This window comes from Mastomys coucha, unplaced genomic scaffold, assembly GCF_008632895.1.
Source record: "Mastomys coucha isolate ucsf_1 unplaced genomic scaffold, UCSF_Mcou_1 pScaffold15, whole genome shotgun sequence".
Classification (NCBI taxonomy): Eukaryota; Metazoa; Chordata; class Mammalia; order Rodentia; family Muridae; genus Mastomys; species Mastomys coucha.
The window spans coordinates 66230820-66257202 of NW_022196897.1; the positions used below are offsets into that span (position 1 = coordinate 66230820).

At 36.6% G+C, this 26383-nt stretch overlaps 1 protein-coding gene across 1 annotated transcript in view; it reads left to right on the top strand.

Moving 5' to 3' along the window:
• The window catches only part of Itga4 (integrin subunit alpha 4), a 79750-nt gene that overhangs the window by 23068 nt on the left and 30299 nt on the right, over window positions 1-26383 (top strand). The window contains exons 5-15 of the mRNA XM_031370774.1: window positions 2119-2186; window positions 3531-3660; window positions 5019-5104; window positions 5840-5902; window positions 5992-6129; window positions 9532-9643; window positions 11652-11746; window positions 12880-12970; window positions 13488-13533; window positions 13903-14057; window positions 16587-16741. Of these exons, the coding sequence (XP_031226634.1) occupies window positions 2119-2186; window positions 3531-3660; window positions 5019-5104; window positions 5840-5902; window positions 5992-6129; window positions 9532-9643; window positions 11652-11746; window positions 12880-12970; window positions 13488-13533; window positions 13903-14057; window positions 16587-16741 (1139 nt within the window). The remainder of the gene's footprint in view (window positions 1-2118; window positions 2187-3530; window positions 3661-5018; window positions 5105-5839; window positions 5903-5991; window positions 6130-9531; window positions 9644-11651; window positions 11747-12879; window positions 12971-13487; window positions 13534-13902; window positions 14058-16586; window positions 16742-26383) is intronic.

Consider the following 26383-nt stretch of genomic DNA (forward strand, 5'->3'; position numbering starts at 1 on the left):
TATCCTTAGGTTTGGTCTTCTCATTGTGTCCTGGATTTCCTGGATGTTTTGCATTAGGAGCTTTTTGCTTTTTGCACTTTCTTTGACTGTTGTGTCACTGTTTTCTATAGTGTGTTCTGCCCCGAGATTCTCTCTTCTGTCTCTTGTATTCTGTTGATGATGTTTGCATCTATGATTCCTGATTTCTTTCCGAGGTTTTCTATCTCCAGGGTTGTCTCTCTTTCTGATTTCTTTATTGTTTCTATTTCCATTTTTAGATTCTGGATGGTTTTGTTCATTTCCTTCACCTGTTTGATTGTGTTTTCCTGTAGTTCTTTAAGGGATTTTTGTGTTTCCTCTAGAAGGGCTTCTAGCTGTTTACCTGTGTTCTCCTGTATTTCTTTGAAGGTGCTATTTATGTCTTTTTTAAAGTCCTGTATCATCACCATGAGAAATGATTTTATATCTGAATCTTGCTTTTCTGGTGTAATGTGTCCAGGACTTGCTATGGTGGGAGAATTGGGTTCTGATGATGCCAAGTTATGTTGGTTTGTGTTGTTTATTTTCTTAAGCTTGCAGCTTGCCCTCCAGTATCTGGATATCTCTAGTGCTATCTGCCCTTGCTAAATCTGACTGGAGCCTGTCCTTCCTGTGATCCTAGTTGTGTCAGAACTCCTCAGAGTCAAGCTGTCTCTGTGATCCTGTGATTCTGGGATCCTTTGATCCTGGGCTTGTTAGAGCACCTGGGAGTGGAGCTTCCTCTGGGTGTTTTGGGACTGGCTGTGGAGCTTGCGCCCAAGGTTTTCTCAGGACACCAACCCAGAGAGACCAGAAGGAACCAGAGCTACTGGGCCGGTGGAGTTCCTGTGTGCCTGGTCCCACTGGTCCCAGTTACTCCAGATGTTGGAACAGATGTTGGGTCCTCCTCACCTCTGATTCTGGGCGTATCAAAGAGCCTGGCAGTGGAGCTTCCTCTGGGTGTTGAGGAACTGTCTGCAGAGTTTGCCCCCAAAGTCTGCTCAGGACACCAGCCCAGAGAGACCTCTTATCTTTTGAAATGGTTATTTACCAAAATGATGAGATGTAAATGTTAGCCAAGGTGGCATGGATGCAAATTACTGCAGTATCATGAAAGACTCTACAGAAGGTTCTCAAGATATAGCAAATAGAAACTCCACACGACTCCACAGTCCTTTCAGGAGTGTGAGAGTAAAGGATTCCTGGGTGATGTGTCTTCGTGTGTATACATACAATGGAATGTCATCTTGCTTTAGTAAGTCCTGCCATTTGGGATACCATGGATGAATATGGAGAACGCTATAAACCAGGCACAGAAAGTAACACATAATAAGTCATTCTATTTATATGTATTTATATGTAAAATCTAAAAATACTAAATACAGGGGATAAGAGTGGCCAAGTGGTTGGGGTTGTGGGAGGTGGAGCAGGATGAGGAGGTGTCAATTACAAGACACCGAGTTCCAGTTTTTTCAGATGAATGAATCTAGCAATGGAATGCACAGCATGATGGTTATATGCAACGTGACAGCTTATTGTGTTTTTTTTTCCAAGGAGGTAGATTGCCATTGTTTTGACCACATACAGCCAAATAGTCACCATGGAGAGAGAAATGTATTAAGTTTCATGAATGAGTAGCCATTCTACTTGTGTGTTCCACAGAACATACTGTTGTGCACCTCTGATATATGTAGTAACTCAAGGAACTGTGAACCTAAAGACTAAAATTCTGGCTCTTGGCCTTTCACTCACTGATTCATTTTAACTTTTAGTATATGTTGCCAATACTTCCTATGAAGTGGAAACAGAGGGAGAAATACCTTTAATTGTGACTCATGATGATAATTTGAAGGTTAGTACAGAAGACCCGAATTATCTTAAATCATGACAATTACTACCATTCAAAAGTAGAGCGTTAGACACAGACCTTAAGAGTCATATTTGTGAAAACCTCTGAGAAAAATAAAACTATGTTCGATGGTCATTATCATAAAAATTAAACCTGAACAATTAGAAGACTGAGTCAGAAGGATTTTGAGTTCAAGGCCAGCCTGGGCTCTACAGCCAAACTCTGTCTCAAAATATATAGTTGTCTAAACCAATATTGAATTTCTCTTCTAGATTATGTGAGAAAATTTGGAGAAAATTTTGCATCGTGTCAAGCTGGAATATCTAGTTTTTATACACAGGTAACAGCTTAATATTAGCTACAGTGATTGTGTATGTGTAGATGCTTAATTCTGGAATTTCTCTAGACTTACTGAGTAACATTTAAGTAATCTTAAGCTGTAGACTATTATTACCATGTTTATACCACTAATTGTTTTACATATAATTTTAGAAAATTATAATTGTAATTTTGTAAATTATAAAATTGTAAATAACTAATACTATATAGGATCAACTGAAGTCCACACTAAAGAATATTCCTACTACTAAGAATTTAGTGGAAATCTAAAGGACCTAGCATTTATTTTGCTAATTTCAAAGATGAAAATAGTTATCCAAGTACATTGTTTTTAATTACTAATTGAAGGAGATACATGAGTCTTTTTTACATTAAAATTATGATAGTGGTGAGGCTTAAACTTATAATACCCTTGAAAATCAGAGATAATCCCAAACTCTTTCTACTACCTAAAGCTCAATTAAATCTTATCCTGTTTAAATAATAATAATAATAATAATAATAAATAAATGTTTCAGGTTTTCTCAGAAACCCATTACAATTTTATAAATGCTTTTTAACTCCATGGAAATAAGACCATATCATTTTGGACTCACTGCCTTTATATATGTTAACATGTTATAACAGTTCTTTCTTTAGTCTATTTTGTACTGACTACACTGAAAGTTCAGAATTACTTAGAGCATACACTATATGTTAATTAGGTTTGTTGCTCTGAGTTGTTATGCAACAGAGGCAAGAGCCTGCTTCTCCCCTCCTTCTTTCCTTCCCTTCCTCCCTCCTTCCCTCCTTCCTTCCTTCCTTCTTTCCCTCCCTCCTTCCTTCCTTCCTTTCTTCCTTCTTTCCTTCCTTCCTTCCTTCCTTCCTTCCTTCCTCCTTAGGCTAAAATACACCTTAAATTTCACTAGGCTTTTTATTATCTGAGCTGAAATTGTTAGGGACACTATTCAGTGATTTTTGCAAATTGAAATAAATTAAACCCCCTTTACTCTCTGGTAACACATGGTTATCCTGGTAATGAACCCTAATGAATTACATACAGATGATTGTGTTTCACTGACCCACATTGCCTTTGTCCCCAAAGCTTATTCTAGTGTCTAATGGCCCTACCTTTGATATTTGAAACCCACTGGTAAATGTGGACAAAGCTCCAGAGTTTCTTCTCTAAAATTCTATTCTTAGCTTTTCTGGTTATTTAACATATAGTTTTAAGTTAATAAAATGTTGCCCTCTATAAGCTTCAATATAAAATGAATTTCCTGACTATTTGCCTAGAATGTTGTATATTTGCAATAAATTGGGTGTGGTAAGGTTTAACTTTCAAATGATGAGTTTTCTCTTGCAGGATTTAATTGTGATGGGGGCCCCGGGATCATCATACTGGACTGGCTCCGTCTTTGTCTACAATATAACTACAAACAAATACAAAGCATTTGTAGACAGACAGAATCAAGTAAAATTTGGAAGCTACTTAGGTATTGTAAAAATTTGACCAACTTAAATTATATATGCCTTAGACATTATATGTGCCTCCTCTTGGCCAGTAACAATTAGGTATATCAGAAGCTGTCTCAAGTGTAAAGCCAGTTGCATTTCATTAACTGTGTATCTATACTGACACAGGTAACTACAGTTGTCATCCCTGCCTCCTTATGTAGGAACTGGGGAACAGAACGCTTACTCTATCTTAAGAAGCCCCACCCAACCAATTCCTTCCTTTTTCCTCCTTTTTTTCCTTCCTTTCTTTCTTCCTTCTATCTTCCATTCTTTTTCTTTCATTTTTTTTTCTGTTTTCTAAGACAGAGTCTCACAATGTAGCTCTAGTTTACCTCTGATGCATGAGTACTAGAATTAAAGGTGTGTGTCACCACTCCTGGATCCCTAGGAAATTTCTATGTGTGTGTGTATGTATGTGTGTGTGAGTGTGTGTGTGTGTGTGTGTGTGTATGTGCATTAATTCTTAGACTAGCAAATAAAAACCAGTGTATCTTAAAATAACATTGTAGCTAAAGGAGAGCATTGTAAACTATATTCTAAAAATTATTATTTTGAATTCTTCCTTATAGAAATTTTTTTAAAGATTATCTTGGACTGTTCCTCAGAGTTAATCATTTTTATTATCCTTTTCTCCTTAATCCTCATTGTTATTTCACAAGTCAAAAATATCATATTTGTCACCTATATTTCTACAAAATACAAATTTTGTGACATTGTTTCCCTGTACATATGTACAGAGTTTTTGTTTTTGAACTAAGCACAGGCTTGTTTGACCTATATGTGCTTTAAATGTGAATATTTTGTGTTTGGAAAGGGCAGTCATAAAACAAGTAGTATATTACTATAATTCCAACATAATTCATAAGATATTCCCTTATGTGATCAAACTATGCCTTGAAGTATTGCAGAAATTATAACCTATTTTATGACTCTTATCACATAAAGTTATATCTTTATGTAAAGTCCATGCAATAGAAAGACTGCATGAAACCTGTGAAGGTTGTTGTTTGAAATCTTCAGAGTTTTGTGTACTCTCAGATGTTGCATCTGTAATCCTGGAAGACCATTGCTAATTATATTGCACAGAGAATAACAGATCAAGTGTCAAGATCATATTTTCAATATTGAGAGCTTGGAAATTCAAACCCATATCATTGTTTTTATAATATATATCTTTAAATTGCTTAAATGACCATTTTAAGCTAATATAAATGTTTTTGAGGTTCTCTGTAAAGTATTCATTTTGAATAGTTTTGGTTACCTCCATGCAAAGAGTTCGAGAAGCATATACCTGCTGTGAATGATGAGTCTCATGTATTTCTCTCCTTTTATGCAGGCTACTCAGTTGGAGCTGGTCATTTTCAAAGTCCACAAACTACCGAAGTCGTGGGAGGAGCCCCTCAACACGAACAGATAGGAAAAGTAAGACTTTCCTTTTTCTATTTCTTCACAACGTTTTGAATAGATTATATGAGAGAGTCAAGTGTAAAAGGGACACTGTATAATATAAGGTTAAAATGATGAGCTATATATATTGCATTAGTTGAATCTGTTCAAGATTTATTTATTTATATTTTTTAAGATTTATTTATAAATCAAAGAAATTTAGCTGGAAAATTTTAAAGGGAATCATATAACTTAAATGAGGATTTGCTATGAGTAAATTGATAATATATAGGTAACAAATTATAAATAATATAATATGATAAGAAATAGGTAAAGTATAATTAGCTATAGATGCCTAGAGAATAAATGTAGTGGTTATTATTTGATAAGAGGGAGTTGGGACAGGTAATGCTGCATGGTAAGACTAGAAAGAATATAAGAGAATAATTCTAGCTGTGGATTTTTCTACTTTGCCACATGAATATTGGGAACTCAAAAAGTTTTTCCTTGGTAAACCTTTTTCTGTTTCTTTTCTATGGATCTAAAGGTTAGTTCCTGAGAGGCTAATGTTTCAAGTCAGGAATATCAATATAAACATTAATATTGCATATATTACTCTTAAAATTTGTAGGGTAACAATTTCATTAAACACTTGATATTTTATGTTTGTCCATTTACGTGTTGTAGAGATTGATATTTTGACTAAACAAGTTATTTTTTAAGAGGTTTGATAAGAAAGCAAATGTCTTTGGATTCTTTCCCCAATTTTAGGCATATATATTCAGCATCAATGAAAGAGAACTGAACATCGTACATGAAATGAAAGGTAAAAAGGTAAATACGTTTCTGCCTTTGGGGTTGTTGAGGGCTTCTGTGAATAGCGCTGTGTGTTCTCACTGCGCATGTGCTTTGCTTTGGAACAGCTCGGCTCGTACTTTGGAGCTTCTGTCTGTGCGGTGGACCTCAACGCAGATGGTTTCTCAGACCTCCTTGTTGGAGCTCCCATGCAGAGCACCATCAGGGAGGAAGGAAGAGTATTTGTATACATCAACTCTGGCGTGGTATGTCCAATAGCCCCCCAACTGGAAGTCTTTCATGAATTATAATTCAGAATGAAATTGCTCTTACTTCAGAGTTCTGAGACTACAGGTTCTTTTTGAAATTAGTGTGTTCATGTACACAAGTGCGTGATGCATGTACATGCATGCTTATCCGTGCCATAGTACATATGTGGAAGTCAGAGCAAATCAGGCCTCTCTACTGCATATTCCTGGGCTCCAACTTGGATTATGAGATTCATACAGGAAGCACTTTTATCCGCTGAGCACTTTTGACAAGTCAAAGATACGGTCTTAAGCTTATTTGATGGGTCAAAGTACAATTTCTACTGCTGTATTGATGCTCTGAAAATGAAACAGAACATGCTACTCACTGGAATAGCTATTCAATGCAGTGCTATTCTTCAGAGTAGCTATTCCAGAAATATGAGATGGAACACAAAGGAATCTATGTGTACAGCTTGTGTGAGTTCACTCTAGCCATTAGAATTTCCTTTAGTTTAATTTTCACACTAATATAATTTGAAAGAATGGTTTTTGCAGATACTTCAAATGGATGTGTGTATATCTCAATAATTATTGCTCTTATATAATTTAGTTAGTTAGTAGGAATGCTAGTAAGTTATTAGGAATAGATGAAGAATTCAATGTTTTCAACTACTTAACTGGCAAACAGAAATAAGGTGTGCTGATAAGATACTATTACACACTTCATTTGGATGAGATTGGCATCCTTTATTCAGAAGTGGCTATATTATTAAGTTAGATAATTACTGGATATCATTCATTTTAAGCCACGTGCAGTATTTGGTCCTTTGGTTTGAAAATAAGAATGGACTTGTAAGAAAGCAGGTTCATTTTCTAGGACATAACATCTTTTAGTCAAGATTTAGCAAAGTGAATTTGTAACCTTGCTTACTCAAAAACTTTAGAGAATTTAATTGTTTTCATTTCCAATGTCATGCTAAACTCTACAATACAAAGGAAAAGGCATCTAGACTTCCAGGATGGAAGTCTTAAGGTTCTGAATACAGACTGGAGCGTTACATATGCAGAAGTTCCATGGACTTTCTTTACACTAAAATATATTGTTCTGGGGATAGGAATATCTCAGATCTCATTAGTAGCTGCATGCAAACGACACTGCAGTGCACATCTCGTACTTCCTCATTCACAGATGGCCCGCCTTGTATTTTCTTACCCTTAGTCAGCAAGTATCTCTCATTTTTCCCTTGTGACAAATGTCTGATGTATTTCTCTTAACAAGGAAATGTTTAAAAAAATAGTTTAACAGTAAAAATAGTTGCTAAGGTAAAGGAACATTCCCCCACCCCCCAAAATCTTAGATCATCCAACTATGAAAACAGATAAAGGGGATGCTCAGAGAGCAAAGGACAAGGCTGCCTCACTAGGCTGCCCTTCCCTCTGACTTAGCTGGAAGCACTGCTGTTGAACACTGAGATCAGCTTAGTGACTAGCTTCCATTTTTAAATCCCACAGTGTGGATTTCTCTTCTTCTCTTTGCATTTACCTATTTCTAAACTCTCTGCAATAGCACTAGCCACTAAGAAGCATAATATTTCCTTTCCCTCATTTGGCAGTACCTGTGCTAGAAAGGAGAGGACTCCTCTGTTTTATTTACCCTTGTTGTTTTATGGCCCATACAGGTCCTAGATGGGCAGACACTCCAGAATTGTTGTCAATGGACTGAAAGAAAGAAGGTTACTTGAAGGACTTGGGTTTTCACCTAATCTATTAACTAGCTCTCAGGCGTCCTCAGTGAGCACTTACTTGCTATTCTTGATGACCATAAGATACTTGAAGAGGAACAATTACCATTTATTCTCCTAGAACTCTTCTAAATGGGCATTGTCTTGAGGTTATATATCACATATCTTCACTGAAGCTCCTTCTCTCTTCCTTTAGTCATTTCCTAAGGAGCCAGCCCATTTTATCCTTCAGTCCTTGGGTTTAATCCCATTCCATGTAAATGGTAGTGATTAAATCTATAGAGATAAATTCAAATTTTTAATTTATTTAGAACAAAAATGACTTAGTGAGACTCTGGAATGGACAATACTATCAAAAAATAGGTGAAAATAATTCCAGTTGTGACTCCTCAAATTCAGGATTTGGTGAGATGCCAATCAGGGAGAAGTCATTGGAATACAACGTGGTAAACAAGTACTTTCAAAGTAGACATGCTTTACTTTGGGCCAAAAATATTTAAAGAAAGAAGTAGTATTACAGAGAAAGGCAGACAGACAGACAGACAGACAGACAGACAGAGAGAAAGAGAGAGAGAGAGAGAGAGACTGAGAGAGAATAAGAAGGGATTTCCTTTTATGAAAGAAAATATGACAGACAATTAACAAAGCATAGAATGTGTGTTTGTGGAATGAAGAATAGATTTGCTGGAGAAGGTGAGATCTGTGAATACTAGATGGAATTTGTTTTTAAAATGTGGGATTGGAATGATCAGAGATCATTATCACAGCATTATTAGACAGATCATCCTATATACAATAACAGCTCACCTTCAACTTCAAAGATGACAGTTGACCAGTGCATTGCTGCTTAGATAAGTTTCCAAAGGGCAGCTTAAATCACATCACCTCTTATCTCAGAGATCTCCCATGGCTTCCTATGGTTTGCTTCAGAAAGAGTAAATTTCCCTTTTAATCTAATCTCTATACAGTGTAAGACAGCAATTTGTCTTTTGTTGTCATGTTGTTTATATGTATTTATTAATTAATAAATTTGTGGCAGATATGAACACATATCTCTAACTCACACATGTAGCTGTTTTGCTGATCACTTATTCTGTAGACCACAGCCACATCTTCCTTGTAGTAGTCGGTCACCTTGCACATCACTTTGTGAAGTCTGTTTCAGGATGTCTTTCCTTCCTGCTCCTTATTGAAATTCCTTCCTTGCTTTTGTTAGAACTATTTTCCCTTCTTCTCATTAGTGCAAAGCAATTTGTACTTGTAAGTCATGCACATGCTTATATAGAGCCCATCTTGTATCTGTGTTTCCTCAAGGAAGCAGGGTGTTACATATATCTACTCCTTGGTCTCTTTCACTGCTTTGCTCTGCCCAGTGCATTGTCTTTAGCAAGAGCTCAATAAATGTTTGTTAAAGTGAATTATTAAAATGATTTATTGGATTTTCAAAGCTGGGGATCATGGGTTCGATGATTTCCCTTGTCCTCTGAGCTCTAATCATGCGATTATATGTGTTGACTTAATAAATATTTATTGAATTGAACTGGGATGTGTGTACTGAAGCTCTATCTGTGGTTTGATGCATTAGAAAAATCCATATCCAATTATAGCAGTAAATCACGTGTCAAGTTGTCAGGCGGCTTTATAATGACACCTTTCTTTTTCCATCCCTATCTAGGGAGCTGTGATGGTTGAAATGGAAAGAGTGCTCGTTGGAAGTGACAAATATGCTGCAAGATTTGGGGAATCTATAGCAAATCTTGGCGACATTGACAATGATGGCTTTGAAGGTAATTAAAAATCGCTAATTTGGTACTTAATTTCCACATTTAAAATAGCTCAAGGAAGCAAATGTGATTGTAGTTTTGCACTTGTTTGCCTTTTTGTTGAAAGGGAGACCAGAATGATATTGCCACCTAGATTTTGATAGTTATGTCAGCTATTGATCTTTATCATGGTTAATTAGGGGGGATATTAAAAGCATTTTATTGATTCTAAAGGTGCCATTGATTATTAGTAGCATCGCTCGTTACTCATCTCTAAAATAACACCTATCAACTTTTGATATCCATCATTTTTCTATTTAAGAAAGATCCTGATATTAGAAAGAAATTCTGAGCGGTCTATATCATTGGACCATAATATTTAACTACCAGTACAGTCCAGAAACTGACCAAACCCAACTGAGTCTGGTCATGAAGCATGTTCTGGTGACCCCTGCTATTCCCAGAACACTGTCTGGAGCTGCTTTGCTATAGGATCTGGAAAAGACCCAGCAAGAGTCACAGCATTGGTGAGGAGCAGCTGTGAGAATCAGAGTAGTGGCTATCCACCAACTGACCTTGAAGCATTTATATGATTTTAAATGGCACTGCCTTAACCATGCATCCTGCCCTGGACATCAGGCTTGCAGTAGAAATGCCTTCCTCTACTCCTGTCCCCTCTCAACCTACTACTGGGAGTTAACTGATCCCATGAAACTGCACACATACGATAAATATGTGTGAGAGGAGAGTATATGGTTTCCCAGAGTGCAACAACTTCCTACAGTTTAGAAAGTAAGTTTTTAACATTTTATTTTCATGGCTTGGAATTGAATCTTCTTGATACTGCCTTTGATAATTAAAATAGGGTTTGAATTAAATAGCCGCCAAAACTACCACTGTGGTTGTCAAAAATTTCAGACAATAAGTGATATTATGAAAATAAACTTTCTATTCTTTAGATATCTATTAAAATAACTAAAAACATAGCATATTGTTAAATACATTAAAATTCCTCCATAGAATCATGCGGTAGGACAATGACCTGTTCTTGCAGCTATGGAATGTTCATTTTCTCCTTCATGTTCCATGTAGTTACATCACTTAAGCAATGAGATGAGTCAGCATGTTTGTTGCTCTTGGGTTGTTTTTTCCACGTTTTAATTCCAGTGTCATAAATTCAACATTAATCACAATAAATTCATTCTGTCATTATTTTACAAAGCAAGGCATTTTCTGAAATTCTATTTGTGTGTGTGTGTGTGTGTGTGTGTGTGTGTGTGTGTGTGTGTGTGTGTATCTCTAATTACTACCACTGGAAGAAGAATGGGCTGAGAGCCATTTTACTGTAATAGAAAAGTCTAGAGGTTCAAAACTAACCAATGTGGTCATACAATCTCCCGTTATTACATGTCAGATGCTGTTATATGCATTTGATATGTTGCATCCTTTCATACCAAGCACGTTTGTCTTTGTGTGTTCTCATTCCATGAGTGGGGGAACAAGACATAAATTAAACACTGGGGACATAAAGAGTAGCAGGTCCCAGTGACAGAGCTGAGGTGGGTGTCAAGAGGTATGTCTGCAGCCCCTGTATGCTTAACCATCATGAGCGAGTGCTGCCAAACCACCCACTCTGTTATTTTCCATGCACAGACTTTTATGCATAATCTTAAAGCTTATGAAGTTAGTTTTTTTTCTGGAAGAGTGGTTGTGCTTCCTTGTAAGTGGGAGGGTTTTTTTTTTGTTGTTGTTGTTGTTTTGTTTTGTTTTGTTTTTTGCTTTTTTGTTTGTTTTTTTTTATTGAGACAACCCAGGCTGTCCTGGAACTCACTCTGTAGACCAGACTGGCTTCAAACTCAGAAATCTGCCTGCCTCTGCTTCCCAAGTGCTAGAATTAAAGGCATGCGTGACCACTGCCCGGCTGGGAGTTTTTCATATTATGTTACATGCATTCAGAATCATGAAGGCTAGCTTTCCAAGTTCATCCTTTGCATTAAGAGTTTCTAATATTTCCACTATCTAAATCCAACAGATATTGCTATTGGCGCGCCACAAGAAGATGACTCGCGGGGTGCCGTCTACATTTATAATGGCCGAGTAGATGGAATCTCCCCCAGCTACTCACAGGTGAGATATTTACTCTTCAGTCTTCCACAGGAGTATTGGTGATTAAAGTACCCTCATTATTTGACTGGTCACATAGACTTCTTTTCTCTCTCAGATACTTAACATTTTTATTTCACCATATAATATTGGCATGTGATCTTATTTGAAATCTCAAAACAATTTTCTTTAAACCCTTTATTTCCATTAGAGTTCCAATCCATTTTTGTTCTTGTCTTTATGTGTGAGAGCACATCTGTGTTTTCAAGGCAATGGCCATTCTTTCCCAAGTTTGCCCACTTGCATATCAGTTGTTCTTTCTTGCAGATAAAGCTTCATGCTGTGCAGAGCTAGCACAGGGAGTGAGATGCCTTCATGAGACCACATTTCTTTTTATGTATAATAGCTAAACTAACATCATCTTAATACAAATTTATGACAAAACTCTCATTTTAATTCTATATCTTGACAACTCAGGACATTTCAGTATAGAAAAGGACTTACATTCTAAGAAGAAAAGATGTTTCCATAGATTTTCTGGCTAACATTACTTTGGTAAGACCAAAAGTGGGCAAATGACCCTCTAAATTTATCTAAAAGTTAGATATATGTCGAGTCAAAGATACTGATTTTTTTCTTACTGTAAATAGTACCCCACATACTTCTAATTCAGTGTCTGGACAGGAAATTAAATAGATGGAGCAGGCTGAGGTGTTGACTGTTTTTAAATGGGAAGAAGCAATCTGTCGAAACCAGTAGGTTTTCATCAAACATCTCCATAGTAATATACGATAAATAGTAATAGACATCTTATTTTCCAAAATCTCTACTTATTAATGTTGATTATGGAAGTAAATGCAAAACTTGAAAAAATTTCAAAGAGAAGGAATAAGTAATTGTTTTGGAAACGCTAAAAATTATCCTGTAAAATATTGACTTTTTCACAACATAAAGTTTTAGTAACAAAATAGATTTCAGGTGTTTTAAAAGGTGAGAAATTTTACCTCTCTTAAAGTGTTTTATTTATCCAGAATGTGTTTTCTTAGTCAATGTGCTAAGGCAAGCCCAAGAAGACCCATTATTTAACTAAGCTAAAATCTTGGAAATATTAGATATTCCCAACAAAATTACACACACAGCCCCTTTATTTTTCCTAGAGAATCGAAGGACGTCAAATCAGCAAATCACTAAGGATGTTTGGACAATCTATCTCAGGACAAATTGATGCAGACAACAATGGATATGTTGGTGAGTAGATATGTCCATTTTCAGGACTGGGAGAAAAAAAAAGCTCTTTTGTGGGATGCTGCTTTAGTGTGAACATGGAAAGCCAAGGTGAAGGACTTCAGATTACTCATCATTGTGTTCTTGAGGAAAAAACCAAAGTACCTAAGAAATCCATCAAAGGTGATGAAAAGCAAGGAGTAATTTGTTTTGAAAGACGTGAAAGGAGCCTCCTGAAGGAATGCTTCCAGCTTAAAGCTTTACATTTTGTTTGGCAGCCCTGTTGCAAGCCTCTGGCATCCAGTTTCTTTGCTTTCTTGTAAAAAGATTGCTGCTGCTCCTTCTGAGTGAATAGATTCAGACAAACGATGAAATGGATCTGAGGATGCTAGCTTGCCTTTCCCAATTACGCTTCTGTAAATGCTGTTTGGATACAGTTGGAATGTGATATGCAGTTCAGTCTTTGTAGCTGCAAGGCAATTCTCCTTAACTAATAGTGATCGTTAATCTACTCTGTTGCTTTATTATTATTATTCTGCAGATGTAGCAGTTGGTGCATTTCAGTCTGATTCTGCAGTGTTGCTAAGGTGAGGCTGATGTGTTTCACTCCTTCATGACAGTTGCGCCTAATTGCAGAGACTGGGCAGCAGGTTTTAAAAGCAATGGCCTTGGTGGTGCTCCTTTCAGTATCCTGAAGTTTTATTTTTAAACTTTGGGATATTTTTTCCCACCTTGTGTAGATATAGTTAAACAGACTATTAGATAAAGCTAATGCCTTTATATATTTAAGTGAAAACTTCTCTTAATCTGTACACAAAATATAATCAAGCACGTATGTCCATATTACTCAGTAAGCATTTTAATGTTGTTGCTTATTTGTTGGGAACAAATATAATTACCGTCTTTAAGGTGACATTATTCTATATCTAATGTTAATAATCTTATTGTCTTCTTAGGACAAGGCCTGTAGTGATTGTTGAAGCATCTTTAAGTCATCCTGAGTCAGTAAATAGGACAAAATTTGACTGTACTGAAAATGGACTTCCATCTGTGTGCATGGATCTTACACTGTGTTTCTCGTATAAAGGCAAAGAGGTCCCAGACTACATCGGTAAGTACACCCCACAGAGCTAATGCCACACTTAAGTGTACACTCACTATTTAATCCAGGAGTCAATTGTGTGCCCTCATTGCCCATTATCACGAGCATTTGACATTTCTTTAGAGCAGAATAGAATAACCTTTTGATGTGTACCTCTTGTCTGTCTTTTTTGTTCTCAAGTTGTTCTAACCAGTATATGGGCCACAAAGGAGGTTTGGTGCATATCTCAAGAGGCACAGCGAGGGGCAACACTTGCTACACTAACTTAAGGTGAACCCTCTGTGCTTAACCTGTGAAATCTTCAGAATCAAAAGAGGGCACCACAGCTCTCCTGCTTTACTGGGCTCCTTTTAATGTTTTTAACAGTAATGGAGATAGAACATAGAGCCTCAGGGATGCTGTGCAGGTGTCAGACCACTGAATTACACCCTCAACACTACCGAGCTTGTAATACCTGAAGCATAGCATAGGTATGAAGGAGTAAGAGGTACAGGGTCTTTTTCTAAAGTATATGCAGTCATATTTGAAGAATAATTAAAGATGCTTATCTGGAGGCTAGACCTGGATTTAGTGTATGTAATGCGCTGCCACCCTCAGCTCTAAGAACTGTGCCCCTTTTCCACTTTTAGGGAACTCTTCAATTCCCTGCCATAGAGAATATAGCATTGATGTGGATCATTCAAGAGGGTAGTTAATGCAAATTTACACACACACACACACACACACACACACACACACACAGAGTATAGAATAGTTAGTAATAAAAATGGACCCTGGTAAGTCATACTTATACCTGGGATTATCATCGTTTGGATATCAGTCACTTGTGAAATTGACTGCGCAATAACCATATAGGCTGCTGTTATATAAAGATCACAGAGGCTGCCAATTGCTCATGGAGCCAAACTTTTGATGTGTAATAGAGGTTCCAGTCTGAGCAATTTTGTTATGTAATGGGCAGAATGAACGCAGCATCTGTACTTTATGAGACTCATTTTTAATAATGCTCTTGAAAAGCCCTGGCCAGAGCCGAAGTAATAAAGAGATGGGCAAACCCTCATCTGGTTATTGGCACCTGGGGAGTGTGACCCCCAGAGTGAATTACACATTAGCATAGACAAGTGGATGGATTATCTGAAAGATACACATGAGTGGATGCGGCTGTCTCCTTGTTCTTCCAACTCCCTTGCACCAGATATGTTTCTTAATGTCTGAAAATGAATATATGAAACACAAATAAGCAGTGTTCTTATAAAACAGGCTTTAGAGTTGTCATCAGATGAAGCTGGTAAAAATAACCCACATGGTAGCTTGTTTGGTGAAGTCATTATGTTCTGCCTTTTTATGGGAATACATTTGCAGTCCCTCCTTCTTTACCTTTGCTTTAGACTCGGGTGATGAATTTGAAAATGGTTACTTCAGTTGCAACTCTCTCTTGCTCTCTAGGTAATTATATTACAATTATTGTAATTTTGAATTCAATTGATTTAGATTTTATTTTCTAAATTAAATGATGGCTGAAAGGTTTATTTGAAAGTGAATGTAAGAATAACATTGCTTTTATGTATAGGTTGTGGACAAAATACCTTCAGAAAAGTACATTTCTTTTCAAATATAAATGAATGTTGCAGGAATTATATATATATTTTTAAATTACTTATACATCATTACTCCTATGCAGTGAAGGCAATTCAGTGGAGGACTGCTCTTAAGTTACTTTTAGAGTTAGGAAATGAGGCTTACTTCCCTGCTATAATCTGCCTTGATGATTTTATGGCTTTTTAAATCCCCCTCTTCTTTTCTAATCTGAGGATCTTGTTTTTCAGCTAAATATTAACTATGTCAGATTTTAACTACCCCAAAACACTAGAATATTTGAGAGAAAGATTATATACTTTTCATTTTGCACAGATTAACTCTTGAGTGTCAAACCATGAGCAGTAAAGTCATAAAGAATAAATAATTGGATACTGAACTGAAAGGAACGTATATTTTTTAGTAAGCCATTTTATAAATTTTTGGGTTATAACCTGGATATTCATTTTATATAGGAAAATTAAATAAAAATGTCAAACTGTCAAGTAAGAAGCACAAAATTAAGGAACCCATGCTATATTTGACATTAGGCATGCGTCACACAACTCATCTATCACACAAGACAGATTCATCCTGATATGTGCTGGAGCTCAGGGCTTTAGCCACACTTCTGTCATCAGCTGATGTGTAGACAAACAGGACTCCAAGGACTTGTACTGTTGGCAATGATTTTATGTGGTTTTCTCATTCTTGTATGTGAAAAGATTAAGCAAATAACTAAAAGATGTTAGTAAAGAAAACTGGGAAAGAAGTTAATTTTTTTACTTTTATTAAATATAATTTAAAAGAATATTTTATTTCTTTTTCTTTATACTCCAGTTTAACTGCTTAAAACCAAGCCAAGTAAAGAGCTTGGGGTGTTTCCTGGTTGACATGTAACTGTTTAGTACCTCAGTGCCTTGAGAATGGATGCTAATCACGGGGCTTTCTCTGTTTTTGCAGTTTTGTTTTACAATGTGAGCTTGGACGTGCACCGGAAGGCAGAGTCTCCGTCAAGATTTTATTTCTTCTCTAATGGGACTTCTGACATGATTACAGGAAGCATACGCGTTTCAAGCAGTGGAGAGAAATGTAGGACACACCAGGCATTCATGCGGGTAAGGGAAACCACTTACTATGAAGTATAGACATCCCTATTGTCCATGTGACAGCAACTTACTGTGTGTTTATGGACTGTTAGCTTCCTGTCCCTGTTAAAACATTAAGCAGCATCAACCTGGAGGATGCAGAGTTCACTTCCGGATGTATCTTTCTCTTTCTCTATCACATCTGTCTGTGTCCTTGCATCCTGAGACTTGCCCTTCCCTTTCTCTGATTGCAATTCTCTGTGCTCCTTTACTCACATGGTTGGAAATGGACCCGCGTCCCTCTGCAGAGCCTCAGATACTTTCTATGGTGTTTCTGTACTGGAATAGTGGGGATGTTAGTTTGCTTTTCATGACCTCAGCTAGGCAGAAGCCAGCACGAATGCATTTGTATTATTTGTCCCCGCTGCAGCTTTGTTGGGGTGTCGAGGAGAGCTTGTGCGATTGAGGCTTGCTAAAGCTCATTTGTGGGCCAGCATGACAGCTCTCATGATGGTTTGGGGGTGGATAATCCTGCCAAAGCACAGTGAATTTCATGTTTCTTTTATTAAAACACTCATTCCCAAACTGAGCATCATGCTCCTCACATTGGTTAAATTTTAACATATGAAGCTGTGCCAGGGCTTTTTTCATTAGGGAACCATGTATTTCATCAGAAAATCTATTGTCATAAGAAAGCCAAACTGTTCCTAGGAGCCCTTTCTGGGATTTGAAATAGTAGCCTCAGCTTAGAACTTAATATTCCCTAAGATACTTATTCCAGGAAAGACAAACAAGCATCAAGATTGGTACACTGTGCCTTGCTAAGAGCACTAATCTCCCCCATCTCCCTTCACAGGGTTTATTGCGCTAGAGTAAAGCTGTGAGATGGGTCAGAGCCAAACACATAGTGCGGTATTTATGTAGCCGTCAGTTACGTGGTACGGATACGAGAGGCTCTTTTATTTTCTTCCTTCACAGATGCATTTTAACTTACATTAGTCAATTACAGAGAGAAAGGCTGAGGCCATTTTCAGGGCAACATGAGGACCAGCATTAGATGTTCTCAAGGAAACAGGTTGTGTTTAAGTTACAAAAATAGCAGCAAATTGAGTTTCGTTTATTTTGTGCTGTTCCCTGGCGTTGTTCCTGAGAATAAAGGACAGGATCATCCAAATTGTACATTTTCTTCAGAACACATTTGGAATAGAATTAGAGCTTAGCAGAGGTTTCTATGATCTGGGTCATGTATCCACTCAGAGTTGCCGTGGCTTTCATGATAATGAGGTGCACTGTTGACATTGGGCCCTATCATGAATGTATTATTATTATTATTAATTACTATTAGTATTACTATTGCAAGGCCGAAGAGCAATGACAGTGGGCTAGGCAGACTCTCCAGCACTTAATTGTATTCCAAGTCCTCCTATATTATAGCAAATATTTAATTATAGTATCTAGTGATGTGATGGGATATGCACTATGTGGGACTTTTAAAAAGTGATTGTTTTTTCCTCTTTTTTTTCTTTCCTACGTTACATAAGCAACTTCAACTTTCATTTACAACAAATCCAGAAAAGACATAGGAACCACCAAAGCAACAGCTTCAGCTTTGAGTTCTGGCAAGGAGCTGTAGCTATTACTTCAGAAGGAGTACAAGTGTCAAGAATTGCAGTCTCCCACCCCTGCCTGTCTTGTTGCCCACACCATTAGGAAGCATTAGCATTCATATTCTTCACAGTTTAAAGCACGGGATAGAAACCCCAAATCCCCTTACACTCTCTCTCTCTCTCTCTCTTTCTGATGAAACAGAGAAGAAGATGGGCAGTGGTCAAGTTGACTAGCTACTTCTTGTGTTCTGTAGATGTCCGATATCAGAATGTATGCATTTGACCTAGAGCCCCTCAAAATTAAATGTGAGGATACCTCTTGATTTAATATTCAGAGGCATTGGTGAGGTAACTCAACTTGTTAATCTTGTTGATCTTCCAAAGGACCAGAGGTTAGTCAGCTCACAACTTCCCATAAGTCTAGTTCCAGGGAATCTGACCTTTTATGGCTTTCCATGACTTATATATGCCTCTCTCTCTTTCTCTCTCTCTCTCTCTCTCTCACACACACACATACACACACACACACACACACACAGAGAGATGCATGTACACACACATACACACATGCACACACATGTATAACACATACACACACTCATGGATTTACAAATACAAATACAAATAAACCTTTAGAGTAGTGTTTTTAGGTTCAGGACACTCAGCATTCAGAGGACTCCCTGAATACCTTCATGCAGTTTCTAGGCTAATGATAACAGACAAAAGCATACTGGGAAAGAAAGCTCTGGTATTCTGTAAGATTGTACAGATAAGGGAAAACATATGAAGGAGGAGCAGAGTACAAGGGAGAGTAAGATGCTGGTAGGGAGGTGGACATAAATAAGATGCAATATATATATATATATATATATATATATATATATATATATATATATATATAAGATTAGGGTTCATTTAGAAGGTGACATCTAAGGAAAGACCGAAGGAGTGAGGATTTTTCCCATGTAAAAATGCAAGGCTGTGGCCCCTAAGTTCAGTGTATATCAGCAATATGTATAAGACTTCTCAAACAACATGGTGGACTGTAGTTAGAAGAGCTACTGACTGCATGGGCCTGCAGAAGCTATGAAGATCTGCTGTTTAGTCAAGTTCCTGCATGGAACATATGTAGCTGGCTTAGGAACCATATTCTGAGACTCTCAGATATAGGAGTAGAAGGTTCTAGGTTTAAAATGCTTCAGGACAAGAAGGTGACAGGTTGTTTTAGGGGACAATGGAGAGGTGAGGTTGACTAACAAAATGAAGAGTGGGGATGATGGAGAATACTTGCAGACAGACCTGATGAGATCTGTGAGTTTTTCTCTACTAAGATGGAGATTTACGGTAGAAATTTGAGCTGAGTGTGTGTGACTTCAGTATGAATAGCACTCTGGCTGCTGTGAGAGAGTATTGATGGATCCCAGGTTACAAGCATTGACACAGAAAAGACTACTTATATCACCAAGGTCAGAGAGATGTTTCCATCAGAGGTGCTTGAAGAAAGATTCTATGCCATTTACTAACAGATACTCTATCAGTCACCTGAAGGAGAGTCATCAAGATGAGTACAGAGGGGTTAGCGGAAGCAACCAGATATATCATTCCTATAAATTCAGGAAAAAAATACTGTTAAAAAAAGGAACTTTTACTTGGAACATTATTTTGCTCAGTTGTGAACTTGCTGAGATGGAGACATTTAACTTCTCAAATAAATATCAGTTAATCATGGGCATATACTGATCTATACTCGGAGAAAGGCAACGGGAATACCTGTCACCACCAATATTCTGAGATCCAGTAATTCAATGCCTTACAAGTAGACTTGTGTGGTAGCTGAGGGGTGAGAAAAAAAATCATATGGAAATGATTGAGAAAAAAAAGAAAGTTTTTTTAGGGCCTGGTGAAAATTATTCTGTGTGTGTGTATGTGTGTGTGTTTGTGTGTGTGTGTGTGTGTGTGTGTGTGTGTGTGTGTGTATGTGTATGTGTGTCTCAGTGGTTGTATCTCTCAGCATTTACTAAACATCAAAGATTTGTACACTTTAATGAGATGATTTGTATTACATGTAAACAGTATATCAATAAAGACATTATTCTTAAATGCACCTCCATAGGCTTCTCCAGTGCTAGTAACATGATCCTCATCCCTCTATACTTGTCCATGAATGTGTGAGAATGATTATCCCCACACATCTATGTGGATTCATGGTTGATAGACTGTGATAGAAGTGCTAACATAGCCTTGTATCTTTTGATTCTTCGTGTTCATAACGGATGAATTAGTAAATATCTTCAAATGTTTATGGCTGACTAACTTCATATTTTGACCAGCTCTATTTAAAAAAAAATTCAATAAGAGGATGTAGACTTACAGTTTATTTCTCAACTTGGTCAGACATACAAAGGTCTATGAAAGAGAATGAATACACACTTTGGCTAAATTTAGGCACACGCTAATCTGGATTCTTGTTGGTACCATTTCATGAAAATTCAGATAAAAACATGGCATAGAATTTTCATTATGTTTAATATAATAGCATATGTCATTTCATAAATACACTTCTAAGCAAACCCACCGTTCTTCCTTTCAAATACTTACTCTGTCACTCTAACAGATTTTTAATGTTTTAGCTTCTGCCTTTAGGTAGAGCTGACTGAGTTAAACAAGTGTGGTTGTGGTTATTTTTTCTTTTTCTTTTTTTTTTTTTTTTTTTTTTTTTTTTTTTTTTTTTTTTTTTTTTTTTTACAAAATCACACGTACATTCCATATATTATGAGAAAAGCATAATTAATAGGTAATTGGGATAATGAAAGTAATATACACCAGATGTAGAGAAGACCTCATGGAAAATTAGTATGAATTAGATGCCATGTGATTTGGTCAAAGCAAGCTTGTTGAGAAGAATTAACATAGTGGACATGTGAAGGGACATTCAGTGGCTGTCTAGTTCCTGTGCCCAGGGAATAATTTAATCAAGTATGCTATTGTAATACTCAGGACTTCAAGCTGTTTCATTTTCACAAGTTGATAATGTGGGATTTGGGTTTTGATTTGCAGCATTCCGATATGGTCAAGGTTTCCTGTTGAGATGATCATTTACCAAGTAATTTAATAAAGAACATCTGGAGATAAAAGAATAGAAATGTATTCTGGTATCTTGAACACTGTAGCTTAGGCTCCAGCTCTTTCAGGTGCCAATGATCATTATAAATCTAACAATCACTACAGTACCATTTTCTACTTAATGTTCTCTGAGTGACAAAAAGTCCCACTTTTCTATGCCTCAAAATATTTCTCAGCATTTATTAAAGTAGATCTCAGTGTTTGATTGGCTACCTATTATACCTACATTTCAAGTTATCTATATATATTTATAACATCTAGGTAGTTTGCATACACCATGTCATCTGACCATCCCTACAGTATGTAGATACCACCACCATCACTGCCATTGTCATTTTCAGATAATGTGACAAAACATAGAGTAAATAACATGGCCAATGTTACACAGATAGAAATAGGTCTCTAAGTTCTAGTCTTCTTCAAGCTAATAATTCAGTTGAAAGAAGAGGTAGTTTAACTAGAAATTTATTTAACAAAGCAAATCAAAGTATTTACTCCAAAGAGAGAGAGATCTGAGAAAGTTTCTCCAAAGGGTTCTCTAGAGTAAAATGAGTAACTCTTTTCCCATCACAAATTATGGTGGACCAGAACTGCTACCCATGATCTTCTAAATTTTTCCATGATCTTATAAAAGCCCCTATTCAAAATCAAAACCATGACATAAATGACATTATAATGAAGCTAATGTCCATTCAAGATAAGAACTCTTCATTAGTGAGCATGCACAGGAAAGTACCCTGGAACCCTAGTTCTATTCAGTAATAACAACCTGTCTCTATCATGAAGAGCGTTTAACCAAGTGGTATTTTAATGTCAGGAGACATAGCTATCATAATTTAGCTATCATATTGCACATCTAAATTCTGTTCTAGATAGCTTGAGGATCCCATGATTGTTTCTCCAAAATTTTTTTTAATTGAGGTCTTATCATGAAAGCTGGGGACATGATTTCACATACTTTTTCCAGTTCTACAAACAGGAGTTCTACCTCTCAGAGTCTACCTGACAGACACAAGATTTAAACACCAATTTTCCACCTTTATACCGGATATTTTTAAGAATGATATATGAATATCCATCACGTGTGTAGAAGAAGAAATGGTTGCATTCTTTCTATTTATAATTTTGAAAAGGATGTTGAATAAATACAGTATTTTATGTAGTATATGTCACCTTCATAAATTTATTAGATTGATTTTTATATGTGAATAATGCAGCAATAATCTACAATAGATTTGTCCTACCCACTAAAGATTATTGATTGTTATCTTATTAAAAGAAAGTCTCTTAATTTGCTTTTAAGAAATGATCTTTAAGCCCTGTTCCAAGAGTAAAATGACCAGAGATAAGTAAAACCTGGACAACTGATGTCACTATTCAGCAGGAGAATTGTGAGTCTGCTCTGAGGAACTTGGATTCTAGTATTGGTTAGTGTGGAGAGACAAAGAAGCCACAAGAGAATGGGTAAAAGGCAGATGAAGTCAGGAGTGAATGTATTTTGCTAACATGGGCACAGCCATGACACGGACCAAATGCCTCTGAACTATAGGAAGGTCAAAGCTTTCCCCATACAGTTCAGGCTTCGAACTGGCAAAGTCTCCCTCTTTTCCAAGTGTGAATGTTGGTAGTGTATGCAAGTATGAGTATTTATGAACAATTGACCAGTGTGTGTAAAAACTAGCAATAGTAGCTTTCTCATTTTGGATATTTATAGACTGAGACTTCTGGCTTATAGAGATCTCTTACCAAGACAAGCTAAACCCTGTTCTATACATAATAAGTGCACCAAGCTTTCCAGTTACTGAGTAGGTGGCATTACTCCATCAGAATGTCCACAGTCCAACTGACTGCAGCTTTTCTGTATGTGTGTCTCTGTGTCTATTACTCTTTCTCTCACTGGACCAGTTATATCTATCCTTAGAGCCATTCAAGGATGTGGCAAGTTAAAAATTCTGTCTATCTTGGGTGAAAGTAATTGAGCTTCTTTAATAGCCCAGAAGAAATTTGTTGAACACATTTATTAAAATGGAACTTGTAAATTGAAGCATGTAGGAAAGTTAAGTCAATCTGAGCTTGACATTTAAATGGTTCAGATGATAAGACACCAAAAGTTTGTGCTCAGTTCTTCAGATTATCTCTAGATATAGTAACAATTCTAATATGAAGGAAAATGAAGTTTGTAGATTTTCTAAACTGGTCTATATGTTTGTGGACTGTATGTATGGAACATAACCTGCCCTCTCAAAATCTGAGGTCATTTTAGTTTAAGCTTTTGTTGTACTTAACATGCTCATATGTATTGGTCTTTAACATGTTTTATTTCATGAAGTGTGCATCTGACTTCTGTTATAAAATGTCATATATTGCTTTGTTAATAAAGATCTCATTATCTCCTGAGATAATCAATAAAGGAAAATCTGTCTTTCTAGTGAGTCTTGGGCAAGCAATACCATGCTTTGTATCTTACCCACTCCCATGCATGTGTTTTCAATTTGAGAATAACTTTTGGATATACTGTAATGCTGATTTAATTGAATCCTGAATGCTTCCAGGTTATTTCCACTTGATTAAATTGTTTCCATTTGTACCATATGTCAGGAAATAGTTTTGATGATAGAATGACATAATTTTAATGAAGAGATCAGTAATTAATAAGTTCAAATATAATAAAAAACATCCTAAGTTCAAAGGAAATATTCCTAAAAGAAACAAAACTAATGCATGCTTGCAGAAATTAACATTAAAATGTAAGAACTGATAATGTATTTGAGAAAACACAGGTTTGTCACTGGAAACATAGTAAAATGAATGTTAATACACTAATCATTCAAGAGTGTATTTTTTACCATGTAGCAATAAAAGCGGACAATGAAGTGCTATGTAGAAATCAGGAAGCTACTACATATAAAAGAACTCTTTTTCAAACAGAATAATTTTTTAATGGTTACCACTGCTGTGTAATTGGTAAAAAAAAACAAAAACAAACAAACCCATAAACACTTTATGTGTGTGCAAATCATAATAGCACAACAAGCAAGAAAACTATCACACTAAGAAAATTCAATAAACTTAGAAATACAAAGCTAACATTATTCCTGTATTACCAGCCAGGGTATTAGATAATATAAGGCAAAACTGTCATTATGATAAATAAAAAAAAAGAAAATTTCATAATAAATAGGAAGTTGAATGAAGCAAACTGAGTACAAAGTGTTGTAAGAGATTTAAAGAAATCTTACTAAGTGACATTATTTTCCTATAAGCATATAGGGAGCTCTTAAGTGAAACAGAAATGTTAAGGAAAACTTTGAAATTATTTATTATGTAAATGAAAAATGTGCATATTATAATACCAATATAGAAGAATTGTACATAATATCATGGGAGGGAAAGTGCTGAAATTCCAACTTCTGCAAATACTATCAGATAGATGGTAATGGTTTTCCATTTCACATTCTTTGTCTTGTCACAAGCAACAGGGCCATTTCTGTAGTGCAAAAAGAACATACACTTCCATTTTTGTAAAAGTATACTACTAAAATGTGGGTATTGTGTTTGTGTCCTGTTTGTTTGTTTTGACCTTTTAGAAGGAAAGGACTTTGTGTATCTTTTCCTATTCATGCTTCCTGCTTTTATTTGTACACATGATTTTCTTTTTTCTATTAGGTATTTTCTTTATTTACATGTCAAATGATATCTCCTTTCTGGTATTCCCTCTGAAAAAAAGAAAAAAGAAAAAGAAAAAGAAAAGAAAAAATAAATCCTGTTCCCTCCATCCTCCCCCTGCTCACCAATCCATCCTCTCCTTCTTCCTGGCCCTGGCATTCCCCTACACTGGGGCATTGAAACTTCACAGGACCAAGGGCCTCTCCTCCCATTTATGACCAACAAGGCCATCCTCTGCTACAAATGCTGCTGGAGCCATGAGTCCCACCATGTGTACTGTTGGTGGTTTAGTCCCTAGGAGCTCTGAGGGTACTAATTAGTTCATATTGTTGTTCGTCCTAAGGGGCTACAAACCCTTCAACTCATTGGGTCCTTTCTCTAGCTCCTTCATTGGGGACCCTGTGCTCAGTCCAATGGATGGTTGTGAGCTTCTACTTCTGTATTATTTGGGTACTGTCAGAGCCTCTCAGGAGACAGCTATATCAGACTCCTGTCAGCCAGCATTTGCTGGCATCCACAATAGTGTCTAGATTTGATGACTGATTATGGGAAGGATTCCCAGGTGGAGCAGTCTCTGGATTGTCCTTCCTTCAGTCTCTGCTCCATAGTTTGTCTCTGCAACTCCTTCCATGGGTATTTTGTTCCCTTTTAAGAAGGAGCAAAGTATCCACACTTTAGTCTTCCTTCTTTTTGAATTTCTTGTGGTTTGTGGATTGTATTTTGGGTATTCCAAGCTTTTGGGCTAATATCCACTTATCAGAGAGTGCATAGTATGTGTTTTCTTTTGGGATTGAGTTACCTCACTCAGGATGATATTCTCCAGATCCGTCCATTTCTGTAAGGACTTCATAAATTCATTGTTTTTAATAGCTGAGTAGTACTTCATTGTGTAACTATACCACATTTTCTATATCCATTCCTCTGTTGAGGGACATTTGGGTTGTTTCTAGTTTCTAGCTATTATAAATAAGGCTGCTATGAACATAGTGGAGCATGTGTCCTTATTACATGTTGGAGCATCTTCTGGGTATATGCCCAGGAGTGGTATAGTTGGATCTTCTGGTAGTACTATGTCCAATTTCCAGAGTGGTTGTACCAGCTTGCAATCCCACCAGCAATGAAGGAGTGTTCTTCTTTCTCCACAACCTCTTCAGCATCTGCTGTCACCTGAGTTTTTGATGTTAGCCATTCAGACTTGTGTGAGGTGTAATCTCAGGATTGTTTTAATTTGCATTTCCCTGATGACTAAGGATGTTGAACATTTCTTTAGGTGCTT